Raw genomic sequence first — 25,961 nt, forward strand, 5'->3', positions numbered from 1 at the left:
AACGTGAGTTTTAAATGTCACGATTATTTCACGGACTTCCAATTTATTTTTTAAAATGAACACGTTGAGTCATACAACATCAGGCAACAAATCATGAAATTATGATTTCTTTGCTTGTAAAAAGTTTGATACTGTTATAACGCAAAAGGTGACATTTAAAAGTCATACTGAAATTATAAATTTGGAATATAATGTTATTATCCAAAAACAAAATAGCCCACGATCCACAAGTATATTGGACTGGATTGAATTCTGGGCTGTGGACAGTTGTATTTTCGTCTGAATTAAAAAATTTGGCTTCGTAATCGATCGAATTTGAGTTATGATGATTCAGTAAAAATATGAAGATTTCGTGAATACTCCCTCCGTTCCACAATAAGAGTCACGTTTGGTGTGAGCATGAATTTTAAGAAATGTAAAAAATTTTGAATTGAAAGAGTTAATAGAATATGAGAGGTTCACTTTTTATATTGATTTTATAATAGAATGTGTGTGAAGTGAGTTAGTAAAATGTGAGAATTACTTACCATTTATGGTAAAAGTGAAATGTAGCTTTTATTATAATCAAATTAGAAAAATGTGACTTTTATTATAGATGGAAGGAGTATCTTTTTTCATTTAAAAAGAATGAGGAAATGCATGCATACATATAAGAAAAAGTAAAACAAAGAAATTAGTGTAAGTTCATAATTCATCAAATGTACAGAGTTGAGTTTATTTTATTTATCACGGACATATTTGACTTCGGTTCATGAAAATATATTTTAAGCTCAAATTGCAGTTAGTTCTAATCTAATGGGCCATAGTTTATGATATAAAAATGATTAACTAGTTTTGCAATGGATGAGGCATAATCTTACTTTTAACCAAATAAATTAAGCTCAAATGAGATGCAGAACTAGAAGGCCCATGAGTCCAACCCAAATTAAATGAGGCCAATCTATAACGACATTAATATGTCATAAATTAGTATTAATATAAATAAATATCGAGAGAAATCACACTACAACTATGATTATTTGAGTAATATAATGTTTCAAGAATTTATTATTTGGGGTGTAGGGGGAGAATACAATAAATTGCGACAGTACCAATCTTTAGTAGTAGGACACAATACCACAACTAGCAAGTAGCAACTCCATATTTATTCTCAAAATTCGACAGATATTAATCATGCAACTTTTATGTCGACCAATGAATTTATGTGGCCTTTTATATATTTGATTTATATATTATTGTCTCTTAAGTTAGGAACATAGTATAAACATTTTATTGTCTTCGTAGATATTCATTCATGCTAGTGAGATTCGCCTTAAATTTACACATTAACTTGAATGATAGAAAAATGAAGTTAGATCATCGCCACTGAATTTAATATGCTTTCGTCTATATTACTATGATTTTATTCTATTGAATTTTTATAGAAAATATAGAATTAGAGTCGGATTGTGAGTTTTATCAGTCTCAAAATATAGTATTGTCCTTCTAGCTGCAATGTTGCTACCAAATTTTGTTAGTTAGATATTAATTCCGATTTGTTAAAGGACAATACATTAGTAGCTAGATAACTGATTTATTTCCCTCTTATTGTTAATGGGACAAAATTAGAATGAAAAATGAAAAAACATGTCTTGGATTAGTCAAGATTAGCTGGCTTTGAAATGAATTCCATGTCTAATCATGACTGGTGACTCTCATGCCCACTCACATGCATCCATGATACATACATGCATCCAAATATTAATTCAATAGTATACGGAGTACTACTATTTTTCTAAAATATGTCATGGCCCCACATGACTTGGTACAAAAACTCAGCTCTATAAATCTCAGAGAATACCACCCTTTCTCTCTTCAAACAAATATTTACTCCAAAAAAAAAAAAAACAGAAAATCATAATTCTTGCAGCAAATGGGCGAGGTAATTAATCTCCGAGCTAAGCTATCCCTTAATTATCACAATCCTTATAGCCTCCCGTTTTGTACTCATTGTGATGATGAGTGTGTGTTTTCAGAAGGTTGAGGTAAAGAATGGAGGAGAGAAGAAGGCGGCGGCGGAAGGTGGCGGGGAGAAAAAAGTGGATCCCATCACGGTGGTGTTGAAGTTGGATCTACATTGCCAAGGCTGTGCCAAAAAAGTCAGACGCTCCGTTGCCCATTTACAAGGTAGGACTACTAGTAATAAATTATCAATACGTAATCTTTAGTGTTAGTTGCACAAGATTTGCAGTGGAATAAAAATTAGGTGGCATAGTTTTCAATTAATATTTACTAGTGTGGTTAGTGAAATGTGATTTCGTTGATAAATGATAATACTAATTAATGGATATTTAGTTAGCTTTTACCAACTCTAGGCTACACGAACGCTTATAAGTCATTATTTTCTAACAAATGTTTCAGAAATATATTATTTCAATATGTGCATGACGAGATTCATTCATGTATTTAGTACTAGTAGATAGTATTATATTAGAAAATGAGTAAATAAAAAGCAATATGTCAAAGATGTCAAATGGTGAAATTGGTTCGTTGTTGGTTCCAATCAATATAATTTAATTGAAAACAAATTAATAGGAGTAGTTAATTAATGAAATTGGAGTTTAGCTAAAGTTAGATAGAAGCAGACATGATAAGGCGCAAGGCGCAATCATGAGCCCCCACTGTAGGGACCGTGAAAATAATTGCAATTTGTGAAGGTGTGGAGACGGTGAAGGCCGACTGTGACGCCAAGAGATTGACTGTCACGGGCAATGTGGACCCCCTTTGGCTCCGGGAAAAGCTTCAAATCAAGACCAAGAAGAAGGTCGATCTTATCTCTCCTCACCCCAACAACGCCGCCGCTGCCGGAGCTGATCACAACATACCTCAGCCTGTTGATACTAACAACCCCAAAAAGGTACTAATATTTTAATTAGTCAAATAATTAGTTTTTATTTGTTTATTTATGTTGTTGGTTGTTATGTAATTTCAGGCAGTTGTTAGCACTGTGACAATGAGAACCAAATTGCACTGTGACGAATGCGCGGATAAAATCAAACGGATTATAATTAAGAATTTTGATGGTGAGTTAGGTCCCCTTCACTCCTATCTACTTGCATTATTTTATTTTGTACTACTACTACTTGCGCGCATATTTATTATTTGAGATAATATAGTTGTGACATTGATAGGAGTGTTAATCCGTAGTATAAAATGTGAATTTCATAAAATAATACTAAGCTCCAATATTGTTATCATGGTAGATGTCCCTAATCATTTTAGTACTACAAAAATGTACTCATAATTGATTCACTAACAACTGATTCATGGTAAATTTCATTATGACAGGCATTGATTCACTAACAACTGATTTGCAAAAGTCTTTAATAATTGTGACCGGAACAATGAACGTGAATGATTTGGTTACATATCTAAGAGAGAAGCTAAAAAGAGGAGTAGAGATTGTTACTCCAAAGAAGGCCAATGGCGCCACCACCACCGTAGTAGAGAAGAAGGCCAACGAAGTTGCAGCTGTCGACAGCAAAGAAAAAGCTAGTGGCGGAGAACAAGAAAACAAAGGCAAAAAAAGCGACATCGTTGGAGAAAGTGGTGCTAAGCAAAAAGAGGGTGGTGGCGACAAAAGAGAAGCCGAATCAAAACTAATGGTTGCCGGTGGTGGCGAAACTAAGGTGGAGATGAGCAAGATGGAGTATCATAGTAGTTACAATCCACAAATGCACTATGCCATGCCGATGATGATGCACAACCAAAATTATGGGCATCAAGATTATAGCATGCATCATCATCATAGTCATACAAATACGGGCTATTACGGGCCTCCTATGCCTCCACCCACGTACTTGGACATGAACACGAACGCGAACGACAACATGTTCAGCGATGAGAACCCTACCGGATGCTCCCTCATGTAAACACGATCCATTAGATTTCTAAAGTTGCAATTTTAATTTCAATTGTATATAAGAAAGAGAAAGTGCAATATAGATATATTGAAGCAAAGAGTATAAAATTTTCATTCGGGAAAATATTGAATAAAGCTTATTGTTACAATATAGTGCTTTATTTTTTCCAGATACAATAGATTTGTGTATCATAATAATCTATAGTTATTGTTGCTTTCTCTTGATAGGAAAAATATATATGGCCTTTATGAACGACTAATAGGCAATTGGTGCATTACATGAAATGTAACCCTTTTAATTAATTTTAAACTCCATTCTCTAAAAGATGGTGTGAAGTTTGGTGACTGTTCCATTACAATTGGGGCTAAATTAGTCTCTGTTCTGTTCTTTACTAATTGAATTGTTTGTCTAGAACCACATGTAAATGTATATCATTAGAGAATTAATGAGGCCTGTTGTTGATCTTTTCCTCCAACTAATTAAATTAGATTAACTACACAAACTATTACCTTAGCTCTTCATACAATTTAGGGGACAAATTCAGCAGCTTAATATATTGTTTGAATTTTTTGTTGGAAAATGTTTAATTATACTATCTGTTCTTTACTAGTACTAAATATTGGACTTGGTTTATTGTGTAAATATATTAGTATAATAAAATATGCTAACCTCAAATTTGATTTTGAATTTCATATAAATGGAAATATTCCCTTTGAAGCATGAAAAAACTTTTTCCGAGGGGCAATTTCGCAAGCATGAAAAACACTAAGAAAAATTACGTGTTTGTCTTTGTGACTGTGTCTATTTGTTTCAATAATTGATGCTAACAAATTGGCAGTTGCACTACTTGAATATTGATTATCCTAGCTAGTACTGATGAAGACGGTTCACTCACTTAAATAAAATATATGGTGCAAAAATTATTAGAAAAAAGGTTGATTGAAGCTGCTTGTTTTTCATTTGCATAAATTAATTAACCTCTTTATCTCTACATAGAGACGTTGGTTCTCATAAAAGGTACCAATCGTGCATTCGTGTGTACGTCTTTGAAGGATTTTTATTTTTCTCAAAATCATGTGTGTTACGGAATAAATTATACGTGTCCAAAAATCACCATATGCAAATTTTGGGTTGAGTTTTTGTTCATTCAAATGGGACAAACACAATGAGTGGAGTCCAACTTTGATAGCATGTTTATATACTACGTACTTTTATATTTCATAATTGTAGGCATTTACCTATATATTTGGCAAATATTATAAATTGACCATATATAATTAATGGAAGATTTGGAGTGCGTTATCTCTAGGGCGTACCTTTAGAGTTTTATGGATTTTATCTTTCCACGTTTAAATTTTAGCCAGATTAATCATTAGTGGATATGGAATTAGAAAAGATTTAAAACAATTAAAAGCAAACAGCTGGACAAAATTAAAAGTGCAAAATGACAAATTTCTTTTCATCGTTCCAAAATCCTAATTCGAAATTCATGCAAGTTCTTTATTGGATGACTAAGAAAAGCAAATTAGAAAATGTTTATAAAAGTGTCAGGTATTAGCAATAGCCATATTTATAAAGGCGTTAGCAATAGCCATATAATACGAGATAATAAAATAAGAGTCCTGATTTTTGCAAAAACTTAAATGGCTCATATGGATTGGGACCTTCCAAATATGTCACTTATTGAGGAATGAATAGAGTATATAATTTGATGTTTGGCCTGTATATATATTCAATACAAATTAAGTACGTACTACTATAAAATAGAGAAGAGAGGCCGAGAGTAAGAAAAAAGAAAAAGACCGAATATTAGTAGAAATACCAATAAAATAAAAAGAGAGTGAAAGAGAGTATAGGGTTTTAATAATTCCTCATTTATTAATCATATCAAATTTAATTTAATTTCTATCGCCTCCTATTACCGACTTCATGAACCAATTTTGCACAAGATTCAAAAAGTTGTAGTTATAAATTACTCCTAGGGTGTGTTTGGTAGCTCGTACAAAGTCATTAAAACCCATAAAACCCCATACAACGGATGTTCCTATCATCTTCTCTAGCATTTGGTTGCAGCTGAATTTTCTCCCAAAACCCAGCATAAAAGTTTCGGATCTCCAATAATTCCACAAACAAATCGGTGATGTTAGCATAACACTATCGGAGGAACTTTGTGGTATAAATGAGTCTCCACTTAGCCGACTTCGGCTTCTCTCGATTTATGCCCAATTTGCCCCTGCAGCTTTCGAATTCAAGGCAGCATAAACTACCCATCACAAGACGCATCTTCTCGATGCGTATTCCGATTTCTGTCCCCCCTCATTAAATGTAAGTTCTAACTTTTCATAATTGCAAATTACAGTATAATATATTCTTTGATTACTTTTATGGTTGTGATTGTGAAGTTAAGTTTAAATGATGGCTTAGTTGAATTTTTAAATCAGAAGTGATCTCGATCGATTTTCAGGATATTTCTCAATTCTCAATTCTCAATTATGAGAAATACTAGTAGATAATAAAATTGTAAATGATACATATGACTTTACCCAAACAAATGAAGCCCTTCCAAAATTCTCGACAGTCAAAGTCAAGCAAAGGCCGTAGAGGGGATTTGGAAATAGTTTTCATTTTTCAACCATCAATATACACGTCTTGTTTAGAATCTCACTACTAGCTGCATCATTGCCTCAATGCTTTACCTTAACTACTTACTCACCCTTTTATACAACAAGCTATACTTCATTTTTTAGTGTATTAATCGATGTGGGATTGGGATACAAATGGTTTTGCCATTATTCATTAAAATCTAGGATATGAAAATAAAGGTGTTTTCTTTTACTTTTATTTCTTTAAGACATAGAAATGTGTTTCTCATTATTGTCCGAAATGTGTTTCTCATTATTGTCCATTAGCAAAGAGAATAATTTGTGAAAGGAAATTATTAATTCCGAGTAAACAGGCTGAAATTGAAGGCATTTATGACTTTAAGAAACTTGTTTGTTTGTCTACAAGTCTACAACACAAAATTTATTTACATCTCAAAATTAAAACAAGTTGAGGAAATATATGTATATGCGTGCCTATTCAAAACCTATGTTAATTCTCCTTGTTACTATGCTGCACATATCATATATAACTTTTATTCCTCTATTGCTTTTCCTGTGTCATTTTCACTGAAAATACTACTCCATATTTGATCAGGAAGATAATATTTCTGTAATAATATTGAAAATATGCAGTACTATTATTACTTCCCCAATAATTGTCACAATGATGCTATAAAATTGAGTGACCAAGTCAGCTTATAAAACACACTATTTTACCAATTCTTAGACCCAATTTAAGTGTACATACCAATATGAATTTTTAGAAATTTTTATAAACTTGATTTTCATAATAATTCAAGTAATTTTTTAAAAATTGTGGTAGATAGTTATGAAGTCTAAAATAGTGCCGCGGCCCGCGGGGGCGGGGGCGGGGGCGGGGCTGCTGGAGTTGGGGATGTCATCTCGACTTTCGCTACTTTCTGAAGAAAAAAATGTGAATTTGATCACACACACATGTTTGAATTAAGTTTACCACTAAAATATTTATATAAATGGTAAAAAAAATGAACCATCAACTTATAAGATGCGTTGAAATAATTGAGTGAACAATTACATAAAGTCTTCTATGATGATTAACCAAGAACAATGGAGAAGGAGCACAAACTGTAGAGCGGAAGCATACCTTGATCCATCGAAGATTGAACGGTGGAATTGCTTTGCAGCGGCTATGGATGATACGACCATGGAAGCCGTACAACTGCAGCTGGCTTCAATCAGTATTCGTCCTATTGAGATGACGTCCAAATGCCCTGAAATTGCCACCAGTCTCTTTGTTTTCGAAAGAGCTTCGCGTGGGCACCTTGCACGCCTCAATTGGAGTCCGGATGAGAAAGTTATGGTCGTTTTACATAAGTCGCGCAGTCCAGAAAGAAACGCGCGGCCCGGGAGTGCAAAACGCCCGGGTTGAAGAGAAAAAACGCCCGGTTATAGAGAAAAACGCCCGGTTCGGGCATTTTTAAGAGGAAAACTTGTATAAATATACATGCCTAGGGTTTTTTTTTAGGGGGGGGGGGGGGGAGTTGGTTGAACATTAGAGTTGTAGCTTGTGAGCTTTGTTCTCTCTTTAGAGAGTTTCCCCTTTGGGGGTTTTATCTAATTCCTAGTTTTCTAGGTTGCTTGTTCCTCAATTACTAGTTCAAGTATGGAATTTCCATCAAATGCTAGTTCAAGTATGATCAAGTATAGGTATGCATCAAAGGGCTTGTGAATTCCTTTGAGTAGTGGAGCCATTAGTTAAATCTAGTATGTTGAAGATGGCTTAGAGTGTTTTCTCTATCAATGGATTTAGCTAATATCAAATTCACTTTCTTCATTTCTTGCCTCTCCATCAAATCTTTTTGGATCTAGTTTTTGAAGGCTAGATCCACTCTATCCTTTGTTGTTTCTGTGTTTTTGTGTTGCAATTGAAAATCAAACATCATCAAGGGTATAAATCTTGGGTTAATGGATCACAATCAACTTGGATCCACTCAAAATGGAATCCACCTCTCACGATATTCTAAGCCTTTGTCGAGAGTTATTGGGGAGCGAATTGAGGGGGGTTTGGGACATTGAGGTTGAGTTCATCTTCTTAAATTCTCTTTTCTTTTATTACTAACCTCTAGGACTAGTTCTTAGTGTTTATTTTATTTGTAGGTATTACTCTATGCCTCCTCGTACCCGGTCCAACAAAATGGTGGGGACAAGTGCAGAGGGTGAGGAGACAAGCATGAACCTTTCTACTACCGAGGGAGACTTTGTGAGCATAATGGCTAAGATGATGGAGGATCTCAAACAAGAGCTCAAGAGTGAGCTTAAGCAAGAAATTCGGGAAGAAGTGAGGTGTTCCGAAGTTCGCAACCTAGCCGTGCAAAACACTTTTTAGAGGAGATCAACGCCTTGAAGGATGAAAGGAAGTCGATGCCTCCCACTCCTAGGGGCAATGTGGTACAGGAGGAGATGGTTGAAGAGGAGGTGTATAAGGGATGGCAAGGGGGGAATGATAGGAATAAGTTCAATTACATGGAGAATGGTTGGTTTGGGAGAGGAGATGGGGCTCATGGCCGCTTTGGGGTAGGTAATCAACATAGGAGGATGGAGCCATATGTGGATAGGTTTAGAAGGGATAGGTACCATGGAGTGCAAAACGCCCGGGTTGAAGAGGAAAAACGCTCGGTTACAGAGAAAAATGCCCGGTTCGGGCATTTTTAGGAGGAAAACTTGTATAAATACACATGCCTAGGGTTTTTGTGGTGGGGGAGGGGGGGGGGGGGAGGGGGGAGAGTTGGTTGAACATTGGAGTTGTAGCTTGTGAGCTTTGTTCTCTCTTTAGAGAGTTCCCCCTTTGGGGGTTTTATCTAATTCCTAGTTTTCTAGGTTGCTTGTTCCTCAATTGCTAGTTCAAGTATGAAATTTCCATCAATTGCTAGTTCAAGTATGATCAAATATAGGTATGCATCAAAGGGCTTGTGAATTCCTTTGAGTAGTGGAGCCATTAGTTAAATCTAGTATGTTGAAGATGGCTTAGAGCGTTTTATCCATCAATGGATTTAGCTAATATCAAATTCACTTTCTTCATTTCTTGTCTCTCGATCAAATCTTTTTAGATCTAGTTTTTGAAGGCTAGACCCACCCTATCCTTTATTGTTTTTGTGTTTTTGTGTTGCAATTGAAGATCAACCATCATCAATGGCATAAATCTTGGGTTAATGGATCACAATCAACTTGGATCCACATCAATGGATCTTCCAAACGATCAGGGACATTCTTCGCAATAGTCTGCCGAGAGAATATAAAGATATCGAATGTTCTTCTGACGTCTGGGGACCATAACCATAGCTTATATTTATATTAAATATAAACCCCTTTATTTTCTATTCGGTCCCTCGTCAAATAGAAAATCACAAAATAGTATCTATACTTATTTCCATAAGAAATAAATACACTTTAAGCTCAAACTTAATCTTTATTGAATCACTTTAATTGGGCAACTGAAAGATAGCCATACACATTAAATTAGTCATGTGGAAGCCCAAATTACTAACAATCTCCCACTTGGGCAACACATGACACCAAATAAATGTGCACAAACCGAATGAGCGCTCAAATATGCTATCACATAGTGTATTTCCGAACAATCTTATTGTCAACCATATCGGCATAGGACTAAAGAGGCAGTCACCATATTTTTTCATGATTAAACCCATCAGTAATCACATATGCAAAAATAATCAACAATAGATCAATTATGGAGTGTTGCATGGAAATTTCATGCAAGGTGATCATACATGCCTATTTCCAACTGGTCCTCCCAAAGTCAGATCAAATAAAAAATAATGGACAAAACATGATACTATATTTCTGCAGAGAATAACATGAGTTTTATAACTACATGTTCAAAACACAATATAGAGCAATAACCAAAACTACTCCCACTGAACGGAAGTATCCTTAAACAACATAGCAACCATTTGGGCTACATGCCTTGGGAGATAGTCCCTTAATAACCCAAATGAAAGAACTACTTTAAAATCGTGGTCCCAAAAAAGGGGGCCTTAATTGAAGTTGTTGAGATTGACTTTAAATAATTCACCCGCAAATTAAAATTTTACAACAATATCATCTTGGGGTTTTTAATTCTTTTAACTTGAAAATTTAATCAGTCATTTAGGAAATTAGTAGGTGTCTATCGGTTTTCCCCCAAAAGAAATTTTTCCCTTTTAACACATTTTTCCCCCCCAAACTGACATCCCGAAATACATTTTCTCGCCCCAAAAAAATTAGTTCCTTTTGTGGGATCAAAAAATTTAAAAAAACCCCAAAAAATTTTTTCCAAAACAAAGGAGAATGCATTTTCGTCTTTAATGCCTCTCCCAAAAGCAAATTTCCGACAAGGAAGAATGATTATATTTTACATATCTTTAAGGTTTATTTGGTCAGCTACCCCTCATTTTGGCGATCCAGGCATGGTGTACAAAGGGCGATCCCTTTTTCCAAATAGAAGGAAAAAGGTCTTTGACATTTTTCCCACATGAAAAAATTCAATTACTCGTAATATTCACCACCCCCAGGGGATTTGACTTTTTTAAAATGCCTTTGTTAGTTAAAAAATTTAAAACTTTTCGGAAAATATTTTGTAGGTCCCCAAAAACAAAAAATTTTCCCGTTTATGAATGATATAAAATATTGTTGATCATTCCAAAAACCCGAAGTGAATGAACCAAAAAATTAGTATATATCAATTCTAAAATGTATGGTTTCTATTGGCACCTAATTTTTTAAAATTTTGGGGTCCTTTTTTGATACATTAAACACCCTAATCAAGTTAAAAAGATAAAATGTATTCAATACAACATCGACACAAGTCTCCAAATCCTTTATTTTGAGATATCATCAAAACCCTTTAGTCATTAATTAACCAAATTTTCATTTTTTTAATTTTTAGTCCCCCTTTTTATTCAACATGTAAAAAAAAATATGAAGTAACATTCGGCATCAAAAATTTTATATGCACTTAAGAAACGGGGCCCCCAATACTAGAATTATTTGAAGGAAGAACTTTACTATTTTGAATGAACAAAAGAAACCAAATTTTAAGAAATAAAATAAATTTTTCAAAAGGGGGTTTTAAAAAAATATTTAAAAACGTAAAATTTGGTCTTTAATATTAATTTTTTGCCCAATAGTCCCCATACTTACCCAAATTTTTCATATCACACTTAGATGTATCTTTCACCATCAATTGGCTTTCCCCACATTTTTAAGGGGCCCTTTTAACCATGTGGTAGTAGTATCAATATTTACCCCCCAAAAAATCATTAGAGACTAAAAAAAAACCCAAATTTAAATCCAAAAATAGACCAAAAAAAAATTTAGCTTTCCCTTTACCCCCCATGTTGGGTATTATCCAAAATTTTCCTTTTTATTCCCTTTTCCACAAAGAAACAACCCCTTTTTTCCTTATGTTGTTTCTTTTTTGATAGTTTTTTATTGGGGTTATGGAAATTTACTTTCTCTTTGCCCCTTTTCTTTATTTCTTGAGATTTTCGACCCGAGTGTGCAACACCAAATGCACAAACAAGTCTTTTTAATTCAAGTTTAAAATGAAAAGCGAAAACATTTTCATAATGTTCTCTTTATGTTGCCCTCCCTTATACTTTATTTTAGATGAAACCGTTTCCCCCCGGCTTTTTCGTTTTTCGCAAAAAATTTCCTTTAAATTTTTGGGAAGGTTTTACTGGCCTTTGTGATATATTCAAATGTAGTGCCTCGAAACTTTCGGGGTCCCACCCTAATGATCAAGGACTTACCCCGATTTGAGTGTTCCCACTTCTCATAGTTTCTCCTTTGATTAAATGCCCTTTTAGTAGGAGGAAAATAGGTTTTATCTATCCTTAAACTTTTAATCTAGATCCAGCCCAAACGGGGCAATCAAAATATAATCTTTGCAATCCTTAAAATTTGACCCATAAAACCTTTCCCTATTGTTCATGTTGGATGAACTTAAAAGGGGGACATCATAACTAACGAGAGAACAAAACCAAAATATTGTCATCTTTTGCAATAAAATCCAAATAAAAATGTAATATCTCGAAATTTTCCCGGCCAAAATCCATATCAAGTCTTTTGGGAATTTAAAATGAACTTGTAATTGGTAACCTCATTGTAGTGATCAAACAAATTTACAATAAGATCTGGTCAAAAAGTCCACCTTTTGGCATCCCTTTAAATACATGGACATTAATCTTCCTTTTGGGGGACAATATCCCAATAAAATACATACACACAAAATTGTCCCAAACAAATTGCAATAAAAAAATCTGGGGGGTTTCTTTTTCCAAGTCTTGCCCGACTAATCTACCCTTGAACATTAGTAAAAATTAAAGAAGGGGCCGACCCAAAATCAAACCAAAGCGCCTTGCTAAGGATAGCATTTCGGTAAGTCATATGAGGGGGGGAATTAAGAAGAGGGGATAGAAATGGGATGAAAGAAAATTTTCAAAAGAACCAAAAATACTTCTTCATAAGATAAAAAAGGGGTTTACAAGACAAATGAAAGATCCTTTAGGATTTAAAAGAGTGTTTAACATAGGGCCTTTGTTCGATCATTGTATCATGACCCAAAATTTTGTACAAAATACCTTTCAGGAAGGAGTTGTAACCTGGGCTTTATGTTTAAAACCTTCCCCCAAAATCCTACAAAGAGATGAGACACCCCCAATTAAATTTATTACTTGCTCCGTGCACATTTAAAAAATCAAAAAGGGGAATCGGGTTTTCTCGGTAGAAAACATTCCGAAAGATACAATATAAGAAAAGTTATTATCATGCCATCAAATTAAACACATGGAATTTTCTTAAAAGGGGAGCTTACTAAGTTCATTTTCATAAAGTTTGTGGACTAAGTTCATTCCCCCTAATCCGCCAAACGTAGTTCATTTTTGTGTCGGGAAGGGCCACCTTCCCCGATCACATTTCCGGCCAACCCTTTGATATTTTACGGTCGACAGCAACAGCAGCGGTGGCTGCCCCCGCGTGACAGCAGCGTGGCTGCCTCGTGATAGTAGCGCGCGTAGCTGCCTCGTGACAGTAGCGCGTGTGGCTGCCGCGAGGGCAGCAAGATGGGCGTATATGCGTGTGGCTGCCGGAGACAGCAGCAGCGGCACCGGCAGAGGCAGGGGCGGCTGTTTTCGGGTGGCTCGGTGTTTACGAAGTACTCTTAAGAGCTAAGTATTCGACAAGATTTACATAAGGTCACCCTAATTGCTATAGATTTGGTTGTCTCTAGCATAAAAGCTTGATAAGCATGCTAAATTGTTTGAAAAACTTGACATGTGATTTCATTTTCAAGGTTGGTTCCGTGAACAAGTATAGGAAAATATTGACTAGGAGTATTGTGTTCAAAGACTAAGTTAAGCATGAAAGAAATTGTGAGAGAAGCTCGATGCATAATATTCGATAAATTTGGATGAATCTTTACTACATGATGTGATGAAATGTAAAAGTGAAGTAAAGCTTAGAAAATCAAGAGGTTAAGGATAATTACCTTAGGGTGAAAGAGGAATGTAGTGTGTAGAGAATAAATCCTTCTTCTTCAAGCACTTGCTAGCATCATTACTTGAAAGAATTTTGTTTAGAGATTTTGGATGGTGAAACAAAAGTGAAGATCATGAAATGGTGTGGTATTTATAGAGGAAAATGATGCATGGTTTTACATGGTTAGAAGCTTGGTTCATGAAGAAAAGGTATTATCCAAGGGTTATGGACTTTTTGCCAAATGAGGCAAGTTGTAATGTCAAACATCTCTTTGTCCTAAAATGGCAAGAATATTATATCTCGTTGCTTAAAAAGACGTGAGCCGTCATTTGGAAAACGTGAGCCGCCGTTTGATTGGCGTGTTTATTTGATTTCGTCGATCGTCTCGTCTTGATTTAACACGCTTCTTATCCATTCGTGTAGGTATCGGGGTTCAAGGCGTAACTATTGCGCAAGATCCGAAGGGCATGGAGAGTTTATTTTTATTTTTATTATTTTCCTCTACTCAAACGTCGAACTCGGGTACGAACTTTTGTTTGAAACTTTGTATTCACAACGGACTTTTATTAGAGTAAACTATATATTGTAATATTACTATTTTCGAACACTACTCAAAATATACTTCACAACGATTAATCATAACGAGAAGTAAAAGAAAATTAGGCGCGAAACTTATGTGTGTTTATATATATATATATATATATATATATATATAGGGTAGTGATATAATGAAAACCATATATATAATGAAAACTCAAAACTTTAATCCTAGCCACTAATTATTAGTTATCAACGCATATTATGTTTCCAGATTATTAATTTCAATAACCTCTATGAATCTGGCAACAGAGGACATATTAGACATTTTCATAATAAAGTGAATCATTTATTTATGGAATAATTATGCAATCCCGATTTCGTCGTTCTCTCTCCTTCCACTATTCACGTTAATTAATCAGTTTCAATTACTCACAAAATCAACAAAAAAGCAATGTAAGTTTCTGTACGGAATACACCTAAAATCATATCACAAGATCAACACAAATCAACGCGCAATCAATACAAATTCAGCACAAACTCAGCAGACCAAATTCAACAGCAGAGACTATTACCAACAGATATCAGAATTCAATAGCAGAGACTATTACCAACAAAAATACAATTTCAACTGCAGAGACTATCAGAATTCTACTGCAGAGACTATTACCAACAAAAATACGATTTCAAAAGCAGAACAAAATAATCAAGCAATTTAAACTTAAAAATCAATATATAATCAACACGATTTCAACAAAAAATTCAACATCAACACAGGATCAACGCAATTTCAACGCATAATTCAAGCCATTTCAACTGCAGAGACTATTAGAATTCTACTGCACAGTCTATTACCAACCAAAATTCGATTTCAAAATCAGACCAAAATAATCAAGCAATTTAAACGTAAGAATCAATATAGAATCAACACGATTTCAACCCAAAATTCAACATCAATACATGATCAACACAGGATCAACGCATAATTGAAGCCATTTCAACTGCAGAGACTATCAGAATTCTACTGCACAGCCTATTACCAACCAAAATTCGATTTCAAAATCAGACCAAAACAATCAACCAATTTAAACGTAAGAATCAATATTGAATCAACACGATTTCAACCCAAAATTCAACATCAACACATGAGCAACACAATTTCAACACAAAATTCAAGCATTTTGTTGCGGAAAAAAATTTCACTTCTTGTTTGAACTAGGGTTTTGGTTGTATCAACTTGAATTTTGTGCTTTTTTTCAACCAAGTTTAATTTTTGACGTCAGTTATGTGTTAAGATCTGAAAATTTTTGGTTTTGGAAAGTGGGAGAGAAATCAGGATGACAAACCGTTCAAAAATAATCTCACAAAAATACCCCTTGTTGATAAAATACATACTTTTGTTGAGATTAAAAAACAACGCAATATTAAACACAGATCTGTAAAAATTAGTGGCTAGGATTAAAGTTTTGAGTTTTCATTATATATATGGTTTTCATTTGATCACATCCCTATATATATATATATATATATATATATATATATAGTCCTATTAACCACAAATCCACCCTTAAAGACCGAACTAGAGACCAAATTAGGGCCACTCATTTTTCTTAATCTTATGGTTATGATTAATTTATAATTAATTTAATATTTTATTAAATAAAAACGTTTTTTTTTATTTTTTCGATTTTTATAAAAATTTTTTAATTTTTTTTAATTTTTATAATTTTTTTAAAAATTTTTTTATATTTTTTTTATTCGATAAAAACTTGCTGGAGTAAATAATGAACTATATTCACTACATAATGAACTAAATGAATGCATGTTATGAATTTATTACTACTTCATTCAGTCATGCTATTACTTCATTCCGTTAGTTTATTACTTCATTTATTCATGCTATTACTTCATTCTATTAGTTTATTACTTCATTCCGTTGGTTTATTACTTCATTCAGTCATGCTATTACTTTATTCCATTAGTTTATTACTTCATAATGTGTTATGACATAATTATCTTTCAGTTGGGTTTAGGGTTGTTACTTCATTTCATTAGTTTATTACTTCATTCAGTCATGTTATTACTTCATTCCGTTAGTTTATTACTTCATTCAGTCATATTATTGTTATGAGCTTATTACTTCATTCAGTCGTGCTATTACTTCATTCCGTTAGTTTATTACTTCATTTATTCATGCTATTACTTCATTATGTTAGTTTATTACTTCATTCCGTTAGTTTATTGCTTCATTCAGTCATGTTATTACTTCATTCAGTTAGTTTATTACTTCATTCCGTTAGTTTATTACTTCATTCAGTCATGTTATTACTTCATTCCATTAGTTTATTACTTCATAATGTGTTACTATGACATAATTATCTTTCAGTTGGGTTTAGGGTTATTACTTCATTCCGTTAGTTTATCACTTATTCAATCATGTTATTACTTCATTCTATTAGTTTATTACTTCATTCAGTCATGTTATTACTTCATTCCGTTAGTTTATTACTTAATTCAGTTATGTTATTTCTTCATTTCATTAGTTTACTACTTCATTTCATTAGTTTATTATTTCATTTTATTATTTTATTACTTCATAATGTGTTATGACATAATTATCTTTCAGTTGAAGTAAATTCAGTATATAATGAATGCGAAAAATTACTTCATAACATGCATTCATTTAGTTCATTATGACATAATTATATTTCACTATGCGTGAAATTCGTAAATACTGTAGCAGTGTGTAAACATACTAAAATACCCAAATAAAATCCATAAAATATAAACCCTAATATTTATGGATTCATAAATCAAACAATAACAAAAAATCCTAATTCTCCTTTTCCAATTTTCAGAGAATCATCAATAGAGTGGCTCTAATACACTTGTTGAAATAATTGAGTGAACAATTACATGAAGCTCTCTATGATGATTAACCAAGAACAACGGAGAAGGAGCACAAACTGTAGAGCGGAAGCGTACCTTGATCCATCTAAGATTGAACGATGGAATTGCTTTGCAGCGGCTATGGATCTTCCAAACGATCAGAGACATTCTTCGCAATAGTCTGTCGAGAGAATACAGAGATATCGAATGTTCTTCTGACGTCTGGAGACCATAACCCTAGCTTATATTTATATTAAATATAAACCCCTTATTTTCTATTCGGTCCCTCATCAAATAGAAAATCAAAAAATGGTATCTAAACTTATTTCCATAAGAAATAAATACACTTTAAGTCCAAACGTAATCTTTATTGAATCATTTTAATTAGCAACTGAAAGATAATCATACACATTAAATTAGTCATGTGAAACCCCAAATTACTAACATATTCCGCACCCAATGGGACATCTCGATCAACAGACTAAACTATTTAAACGTTTTTGTTTTCAAGTCAACATTTTAAATAATTCAAAATTGGTTAAAGTGGATATTTACTGTATAATTTGAGGCGGGTTGAATTAATTTCTTTTTATGAGACGGACGCTAGCGAGTTCGAAGCTCGGGTCGATAATATTAACGCAATTTATAATATTTTTCGACAACCTCCTATGCTAATTATTATTGTTTTTATAGTACTGTAGTACTTATACATGTACTCCATTCAATTGCCTTTAAAGTTAAATACTGACACTAGAGAAATCAAATTTTATAAGAAAAAGTACCTTCACAATACATACGTACTGTATCAGATATATTCATGATTGTAAATTAAATGAATGAATGGATACCCACAAAGCCCATCACCCGAAAATATCTTATACAGTACAATATTAATTCTGTCCCGACGAAAGGAATTAGGTTTACGGGATGAAAATATCATATAGTTAAAGGAGAATTTAATCATAAAGAACTATCTGAATATGATGAAAATGACATGAAATATAATTATAATTTAACTCAAATAATGGCATGGAAATAACCGATTATTGTTGAAAGGGCCGTGACTCATGAGATTTTAATTAGCGGATAATAAAGCAAATAGACATGGCTTACATCATTTAATCATCACCATCCACCGATTCTGACTCGGCTCTGACTATGACACGCCATATGCCATATGATGGTATGCTGCATATGTCCATGCACATATGCTAATGCATGCATATGCATCTAATGTACTATAGTAGTATTAAACAACCAAGCATACCACCTCTAATATAGCCATATATATCAAGGTTATCATAATTTAACTTGAACTACAAAGTTGGTGAATTATACTCACGAACTTATTTCTAGTCGTCAAATGAATTTCAGCTGCAGATTCCGACTTAAAATAAATGACGTGGAAAATTATATAACAATATTAAATGATACGTGTGAAAATGACATGGTAAAATTAAAGTTGAAGTAACAAAATCTACACATCAAAACGATATCATTTTGATGAATAAACAAATAAAAACCAATCTATCTTCTCCAATTATCCTTCCTCGCCTTACAAACTAGGGACAAAAGAACAAAAAAAAGAAGCCATTGTGATTCCTGCATAATTGCTTCGTCCAATCTTCTTCCAATATTTGATTAATGAATCATAGAGTTGTTGTCTTCTGCTCTCTGAATCGAGCTGCAATGTAGTACTAGTAATCAAGAGACACTTCTTGTGAAGTGATGTGTAGTGCCACATATCCTGTTGCAAAACAAATCAACAAAATTGTTAAGAAATGATCCCATGTGAGCTTGGGGTTACGTAGCATAAGAATAGAAAATAAATGAATAAAAAAAAAAGAATATAGGAGAACGGAAGAAATAGAAGAATAAAGAAAAATAAATAAAATAAAAGATAACACTCCTCCTAATACAAAGAGGGCACTCCTTCATAAATGCTACAACAATAAACTGATATCTAATTAAATATAAACAAAAGAATGTAAAACCTTATTTATAAGAGTTAATAAAGACTTCTTACTAACTAGTAGTAGTAACTAGTACTCCCTCCGTCCCCCGGAGTATTAGACTCACTTCTTTTGGGCACATGATTTAAGGAATTGATATTTAAATAGTTAAAGTGGAGAGAGTAAAGTATGAGAGAGGGAAAAAGTAGGGGAGAGAAGAGAGAAAAAAATGGGTGGGGGAATAAAATAAGATAGATGCTTTTTTGCTAAAAAAGGAAACGAGTCTAATATGTTGGGACATCCCAAAAAGGAAAGTTGGTCTAATACCTTGGGACGGAGGGAGTATAACAATCTAAAAAATCAAACAAGCGCCCACCGTGGGGCTCGAACCCACGACCACAAGGTTAAGAGCCTTGCGCTCTACCAACTGAGCTAGACAGGCTGTCTTGTACTGTTCCATTTATAGACACTTTTAAGCTACTAGTCCAAAATCTTGAGAAATCAAAAGAGAGCGTTTAGTTAAAGTAAAAAAATTATGTAATAGTATAAATATATTATATACTATAGTAACTTCGGTTTTTTTTTTTTTTTATTTCTCTTTGTTCGAATTGAACCAAAAATCCAAATATTACTAAATGTTATAAAATTGAAAGAATCAAAATTCAAGAAAAAAACAAATAAAATAATTAATTAAATAATTGAAACATGTTCTTTTATTCTTGTATTCTTGTTTAATTGAACCAAAAATCCAAATATTACTAAATGTTATAAAATTGAAAGAATCAAAATTCAAGAAAAAAACAAATAAAATAATTAATTAAATAATTGAAACATGTTCTTTTATTCTTGTATTCTTGTTTAATTGAACCAAAAATCCAAATACTACTAAATGTTATAAAATTGAAAGAATCAAAATTCAAGAAAAAAATGTGCTACCTTATACTCTATTGAACACGAATAACCACAAGTCATAGAAGTGATAGAGCCCTAAACTTTAGTAAAAAAATTTAAGTGATCATAAAAACAAAACAAATCATTGCTACACGTGTTATAAAATGTTGTATCGGTCCCTTATAAAATTAGGACAATTATATATTATTGTGTGTTGTGTCCCGTATAAAATTAGCACAATTATATACTACCAAAGATAGTCCCGATATATCTTTGGCCTTAAGGAATAACATAACAAAAACTGGTTTACCTGCAATTTGCCACACTGCTGAAATTAGCCACACCGTTACAGTGTGATAATACTGAATTAGATCATAAACAAGAACCAAATCTAATTGGTAATTAACTTATAAAGACAAAAGTAATACATTCCTTTTTCTTGAATGTCTCATTCAAGAAGAACTAATCTATTAACTTATTCTTTCTGCACTTAATATAAAACAACACACAAATTGTATAAAACAATGTACATGTTGATAATATTGCGAGATATGTTGTCCATATCCTCACCGAACCAAGAGAAAATTACAAAAAAAAAAAATTTATAAATACCTTAATTTGTTGTCAAATCTATAAAGTAGTGGTCAAAATCAGTTTCCCATATTTATTAAGGTCAAGAATCCAAAATAATTGAACAATAATATTCAAAAAATAAAAGAAACTTTGAAAATGATAAAAAGACAATTTCATTTTACAAATATTTTAAAGTATGAGAAAGAATAAAGTAAAAATAGTGATATTTTTATTTTTAAAAATATGTAAACTAATGAGATATTCAAAAAAGAAAATTGTTCAAGAAAAAGGATTGAAGAAGTAAAGAGAAAGAACAGTATCATATTTACCTCTTTTTCATAAAAATTTATTCTCAGGTAGGAAGAATATTTGAAAATGTATTATCCCTTCTTCAATTTTAAAAATGTATCTCTACTTCTTCATCATACTACACATAGAAAATTAATTATTTTATTTGTTTTTTAAAATTTACCTTTTTCTCTTAGAATTATATCTTTTGGAGATGCTTTTAGAATACAACAAAGGAAATAACATACTACTACATCCGTCCGACACAAGTTTTAAGAAATATAATGAAAAGTCAGTTGAAAAAATTAGTGCAATATGAGTCCTACTTTTATAAATTAGATCTATAATAAAATGTGAGTATGAATGAGTCAGTGGAATATGAGGTCCACTATCAGAAAAGGTAAAAATTGAAATGAGACAAATTTTGTGGGACGGACGAAAATGAAAAAATAGAACAAACTTAGGGACGGAGGGAGTATAACATGGTTTTTCTACATAGTACTATATATTCTAACATTCACATATTTCAATATTTTGCCTTCTTATTATGAATGATTAGCCAAGTGAGAATGGAGCAGAAAATAAACACTAATCCACAATTAATTTGGAATTAATTAGGATAACAAACTTATTAGCTATTGTGGAAAAAAAACATATTTAGTTATTGTGAAAAAGTGACATTTGTTCCTTTATCCGGTAAAAAGTGACAGAAATGTGACATTAGCAAATTGTCTGGTCAGCTATATGGAATTGCAGTATAAAACTATGTGGTTATTACACACTATATTATTCAGTTGTTTATCATAATTTGTTCTTCATTCTTTACGAGGCACAAGTATAAAAAAAAATTTAATTTATTTTTTTAATATTAAACCTAGCTTAAGTAAAACATAAGATTAAACAAGAATACAAGATTGATGGAAGAGAATTATTGCATGATTGCATTTAAAAAGGAATTAAATAATTTCTAAAGAGGATAAATCACGCAATAAAGTTTTTTTTAATTAATATACAGGAATAAAAGAACATGTTTCAATTAACGGAAACTCAACAATCATCGGATCGTGGCCTCCGCCTATAAATACATCCCTCTTGATTCCCTTACTTGGCTTTCTCTCTCATCTCGATCCCAATTTCCATTTTCAGATTCACAGTAGGGTATATCACTCCACCATAAAATCCCCAAATCAAATTCAATTTCCCCCCAAAACTGTCAGCTTCAAAGCTAAAACCCTAGAGTGATGATTCTTTCTCTCTGTCTCTCTAGGGTTTTATCACAATTGAATTCAATCCCGCTCTAAAAACATATTCAAATTTGCCCAATTCGAAGACGGCCCTGAAAGTTATATCAATTGTAAGTGCTCGTAACTCTGTTGCACGCTGATGCGTTCATTTAAGCCCACGTATAGAGATATATATAGCCACATTCTGGTTCCCCCCTTCTTCAATGTTATTCCAGCTTGTGTCTAGGGTTTATCTTGATTTCTTTTTCCTGGAAACGAGTTCCTGAATTTCTCGTTATTGGTGGGTTGGATTATCTAAGTTCTGAGTGTTTACTGAGGTTTTTGAAGATTAAGAACCCCCTAAATGATTCTTGAATCTGAACATGAGCGATGGAGGTGAAGCTGAAGGCAGGCGAGACGAACACAATGATTCAAATATGCGATTTGGTGCTGATGAATATAGTCGAGCAATAGCAAGGGTTGCGATGGCTCAGATATGCGAGGGCATTGGGTTTGAGGGATTCAACGAGTCTGCTCTTGATTCACTTGCTGACATTGCGATTAGGTACGTCTGTGAATTAGGTAAAACGTCGAGATTGTATGCGAATTTAGCTGGTAGGATGAGTTGCAACATCTTTGATATCGTTCAAGGGTTGGAAGACATGGGCACACCCCAAGGATTTACTGGTGCTTCAGAGGTTCATTCTGACTGTGTAGTGAGTTCAGGTGCTATTAGAGAGATTAAAGAGTATTTAGAGACGGCTGATGAGGTACCATTTGGTCAACCAGTGCCACATTTTCCTGTGATCAGTGAACAGAGAATGATACCTAGTTTCTTGCAAATGGGGGAGACTCCAGCTTTTAAGTGTGTGCCACCATGGTTGCCTGCATTTCCTGATCCCCACACGTATTTACAGACACCTGTTTGGAATGAGAGGCAATCTGACGCCCGTACTGATAAGATTGAGCTAGCGAGGCAGCATAGGAAGGCAGAAAGGTCTTTGTTAAGCCTACAGCAGCGGCTTATATGTAATGGATCATCAGTGGCTACAACATCTGATGAACCATATAATGAAGAAAATGGGTTAGAAGTTAATAACAATGGGAACCTGATTTTTGAGAATCCTTTGGATGCTGGGAAAATAGTCATGTCAAAGATTAGCATTCCCCCAAAACTTTCTAGTCAAGCTCACGCAGAAAAAAAAGTTTCTTTGTTGGAGACATTTGCTCCAGCCATTGAGGCAATGAAGGATGGGCTTGAATCTGGAAGTGATGGTGAGAATACAATTCCTGAAAAGAAGGCTCCTGTATTTTTAGAGCTCAAGGGGGGTAAGAAATTATTCGGTGAACCATTGGATTTAAGGATTCGAAACAAGGCTGTGGGAAGAGCAGCTTTGTGGTTTGGTCATAATGGCGAAAATGATGACAAAAAGAGGAGGGTTGAGTTTATACTGCGGCAATCCTTGGAAAACCAGCAGGAGCTTCCTCAGTAGTAAATTTGTAGTTCCTTGAACGACATTAATGGCTAATGTTCAAGAAAATAGCAGTTGATTAGGTTAGTCAAACTCAAAACATACAGTAGTTTGTGATTGTGTATTTGGTGGTAATCCATTTAGGAACGGAACCCAGATTAAGACATATTCGAGATATTTCAGGTCCCTTCCAAATTTCTTGTCATTGACATTATTTTTTCATGAATGAGATTGTAGCATTTTATTCATTCTCTGTGTCTGCATTTATCTATCTCTCTCTGCACACACACATCTACATATGCATATACATTTATCTCTTTCTGGTCTCCCTCTGTTTTGCATACTGTTTCTTTGATTTGGTGCTTGTGGGGATTTAAAATGTGATGTGTTCTCCTTTTGGGAGTTTGGTGGCCTTGTTCTTGAGGATTACACTTGAAGCTGCTTTTGGAATTTCACAGCATTGAGTTATTGATTGGAAACGCTAATATTGTGAACTTCGAGAGTTAAAAGCTATAGTAGATTAGCCTCAAGACAACAACTGATTGATTATCAAGTCCTGGAATTATGTACTTTGTTTAATCAGCAACAACACTGCTAATCCAGTAACCCATATATTTTGTTCTTATTTGTGAACTTCAGGTTTCTCATTTCTTTGTCAGTCAATGTGACTGTATATTACGTATGCTGGATGCTCTAAAGCAAATGAATTGTGGTGATAAAGTGTGTCTAAGTTACAGTACACGATAAAGATACAATTACATGATAATGATATTATCTTCAGACATGAGATAACATTTGTAGCAGCTCACTTGCTTCACAAGGTAAAGTTAATACACCCTTTTGTTCAAATCCAAATTCTCTTTCTGCTGCTTCCAGCAACCTGACAAAAGGAGGATATGAAAGCAAGTGCAACCCCACCAGGAACTTCTTCGACTCACCATTGCCACAAGTCACAACTGAGAAATGACCGCTCTTAGTGCCACAACTAGGCATCCAAGACCTTATTTCCCTACTGATGAGGTAACAACTCAAATACTTGGGCAATTTCTTTATGAAATATTTGACCCTCGCAATTAAGATATTATTTCTGCACCCGAGCCTCGAATATTTTCGCCTCTCATTCTTGCTCGTCTGCATTCTTGGCTTTTTACTAGTTGATATACTGACTGTTTGGTTTCACACCCTTGCATGATTTATCAAAGGAACTTTGGTAGGAAATATATACTTGGAAGTTGAGTAGGTGTGGATCTATGGGTACCAGCAACTCTTAATATTATTATTATCATTGTTTCCTTTAAAGAGGTTGCTAGAACCAAGCTCGTGCTTTAGAAAGAAACAAGATGGGTATGTATGTTGCCAGTGGAAGAGACATGTTTGTGTTGATCAAGTTTTGGTTTCACATCAATAGAAATTCCTTATCTATTTAATTGCCCAAATATCAGGAGCAGCTCTACTGTTCTAACATTGACAGGATTCACTTATGCTCCTTTTCTTCTTCAGCATGCATTCAGCTGCAGACGTATTTAAAAAATGATTGGTGAGAGATAAAACAATCATGAGGGCCCTGTTGGCGGGGGCTGAAAGGAACGGGGCGAGGGGGAGGAGGAGACAGCCATGTTGATGTGGTGCTCCCGAGAGAATGTTCGTGGACTTCCTTCGACATGAAGCATTTAAGAAGTGAAGGAACACTGACTTTGAACTATACGCCAAAAGGATGCATGAATGTAGCATGAGTGATGTCGCAATTGCGTTTATGGCAATGGCTAACTGCCAACCTGGCCCTCTTTATGAGTAGTTATGGCCATTGTTTGCATTCTCCTTTCCTTTTCTTTTCTATTTTATTTTTAATTTTTTGCTTTTCCCCCTCGAGTCTGACTTGTAAATGTGCATTTAGACTAATTTCAGATTATATAAGTTGATTGATGTTGGAAGAATAATGAGTGCGTTTTAGGTAGTTGACATATCGACATATCGTATTTGGCTGCAAAAGCCACAAATGTACTGATTAGTGCAAGGTTAAGTTGAGTAACTTAATTTGTGATGTGAAAATGACTAATCGAGACAAATTAGAAATACTAAACTTAATAATAATGAAGATGGATTAATTTTGAGGGAT

General features: G+C 33.7%; 2 protein-coding genes, 1 long non-coding RNA gene and 1 other non-coding gene across 10 annotated transcripts; 3 read left to right on the forward strand and 1 right to left on the reverse strand.

The window, feature by feature from the left end:
• The first annotated feature begins 1,845 nt into the window (after positions 1–1,845).
• Positions 1,846–4,050, forward strand: LOC125211219 (heavy metal-associated isoprenylated plant protein 6-like). The gene is made up of 5 exons (XM_048110942.1): positions 1,846–1,921; positions 2,016–2,166; positions 2,697–2,896; positions 2,972–3,062; positions 3,328–4,050. The coding sequence occupies exons 1-5, from the start codon at positions 1,913–1,915 to the stop codon at positions 3,909–3,911; spliced, it is 1,035 nt and encodes a 344-aa protein (XP_047966899.1). The 5' UTR covers positions 1,846–1,912; the 3' UTR covers positions 3,912–4,050.
• A 9,536-nt stretch (positions 4,051–13,586) lies between these two features.
• Positions 13,587–14,630, forward strand: LOC125198971. The gene is made up of 2 exons (XR_007172497.1): positions 13,587–13,737; positions 14,444–14,630. It is a non-coding gene; the product is annotated as an uncharacterized LOC125198971 (long non-coding RNA).
• Positions 14,631–19,767: 5,137 nt separating this feature from the next.
• On the reverse strand, positions 19,768–19,840 carry TRNAK-CUU. Its single transcript has one exon. It is a non-coding gene; the product is annotated as a tRNA-Lys (tRNA).
• A 2,377-nt stretch (positions 19,841–22,217) lies between these two features.
• Positions 22,218–25,782, forward strand: LOC125201972 (transcription initiation factor TFIID subunit 8-like). 7 transcript variants are annotated; one of them, XM_048100279.1, is made up of 4 exons: positions 22,218–22,504; positions 22,712–24,028; positions 24,485–24,865; positions 25,346–25,782. In XM_048100279.1, exon 2 carries the CDS (start codon positions 22,757–22,759, stop codon positions 23,864–23,866), a length of 1,110 nt encoding a protein of 369 aa, XP_047956236.1. In that variant the 5' UTR covers positions 22,218–22,504; positions 22,712–22,756; the 3' UTR covers positions 23,867–24,028; positions 24,485–24,865; positions 25,346–25,782. The 7 variants fall into 7 exon arrangements, with proteins under 7 accessions (XP_047956236.1, XP_047956237.1, XP_047956239.1 ...); XM_048100280.1 differs by having other exon boundaries at positions 22,722–24,028; XM_048100282.1 differs by having other exon boundaries at positions 22,762–24,028.
• Positions 25,783–25,961: the final 179 nt, after the last annotated feature.

Source organism: Salvia hispanica, chromosome 1 (genome assembly GCF_023119035.1).
Source record: "Salvia hispanica cultivar TCC Black 2014 chromosome 1, UniMelb_Shisp_WGS_1.0, whole genome shotgun sequence".
In the NCBI taxonomy this organism is placed as follows: domain Eukaryota; kingdom Viridiplantae; phylum Streptophyta; class Magnoliopsida; order Lamiales; family Lamiaceae; genus Salvia; species Salvia hispanica.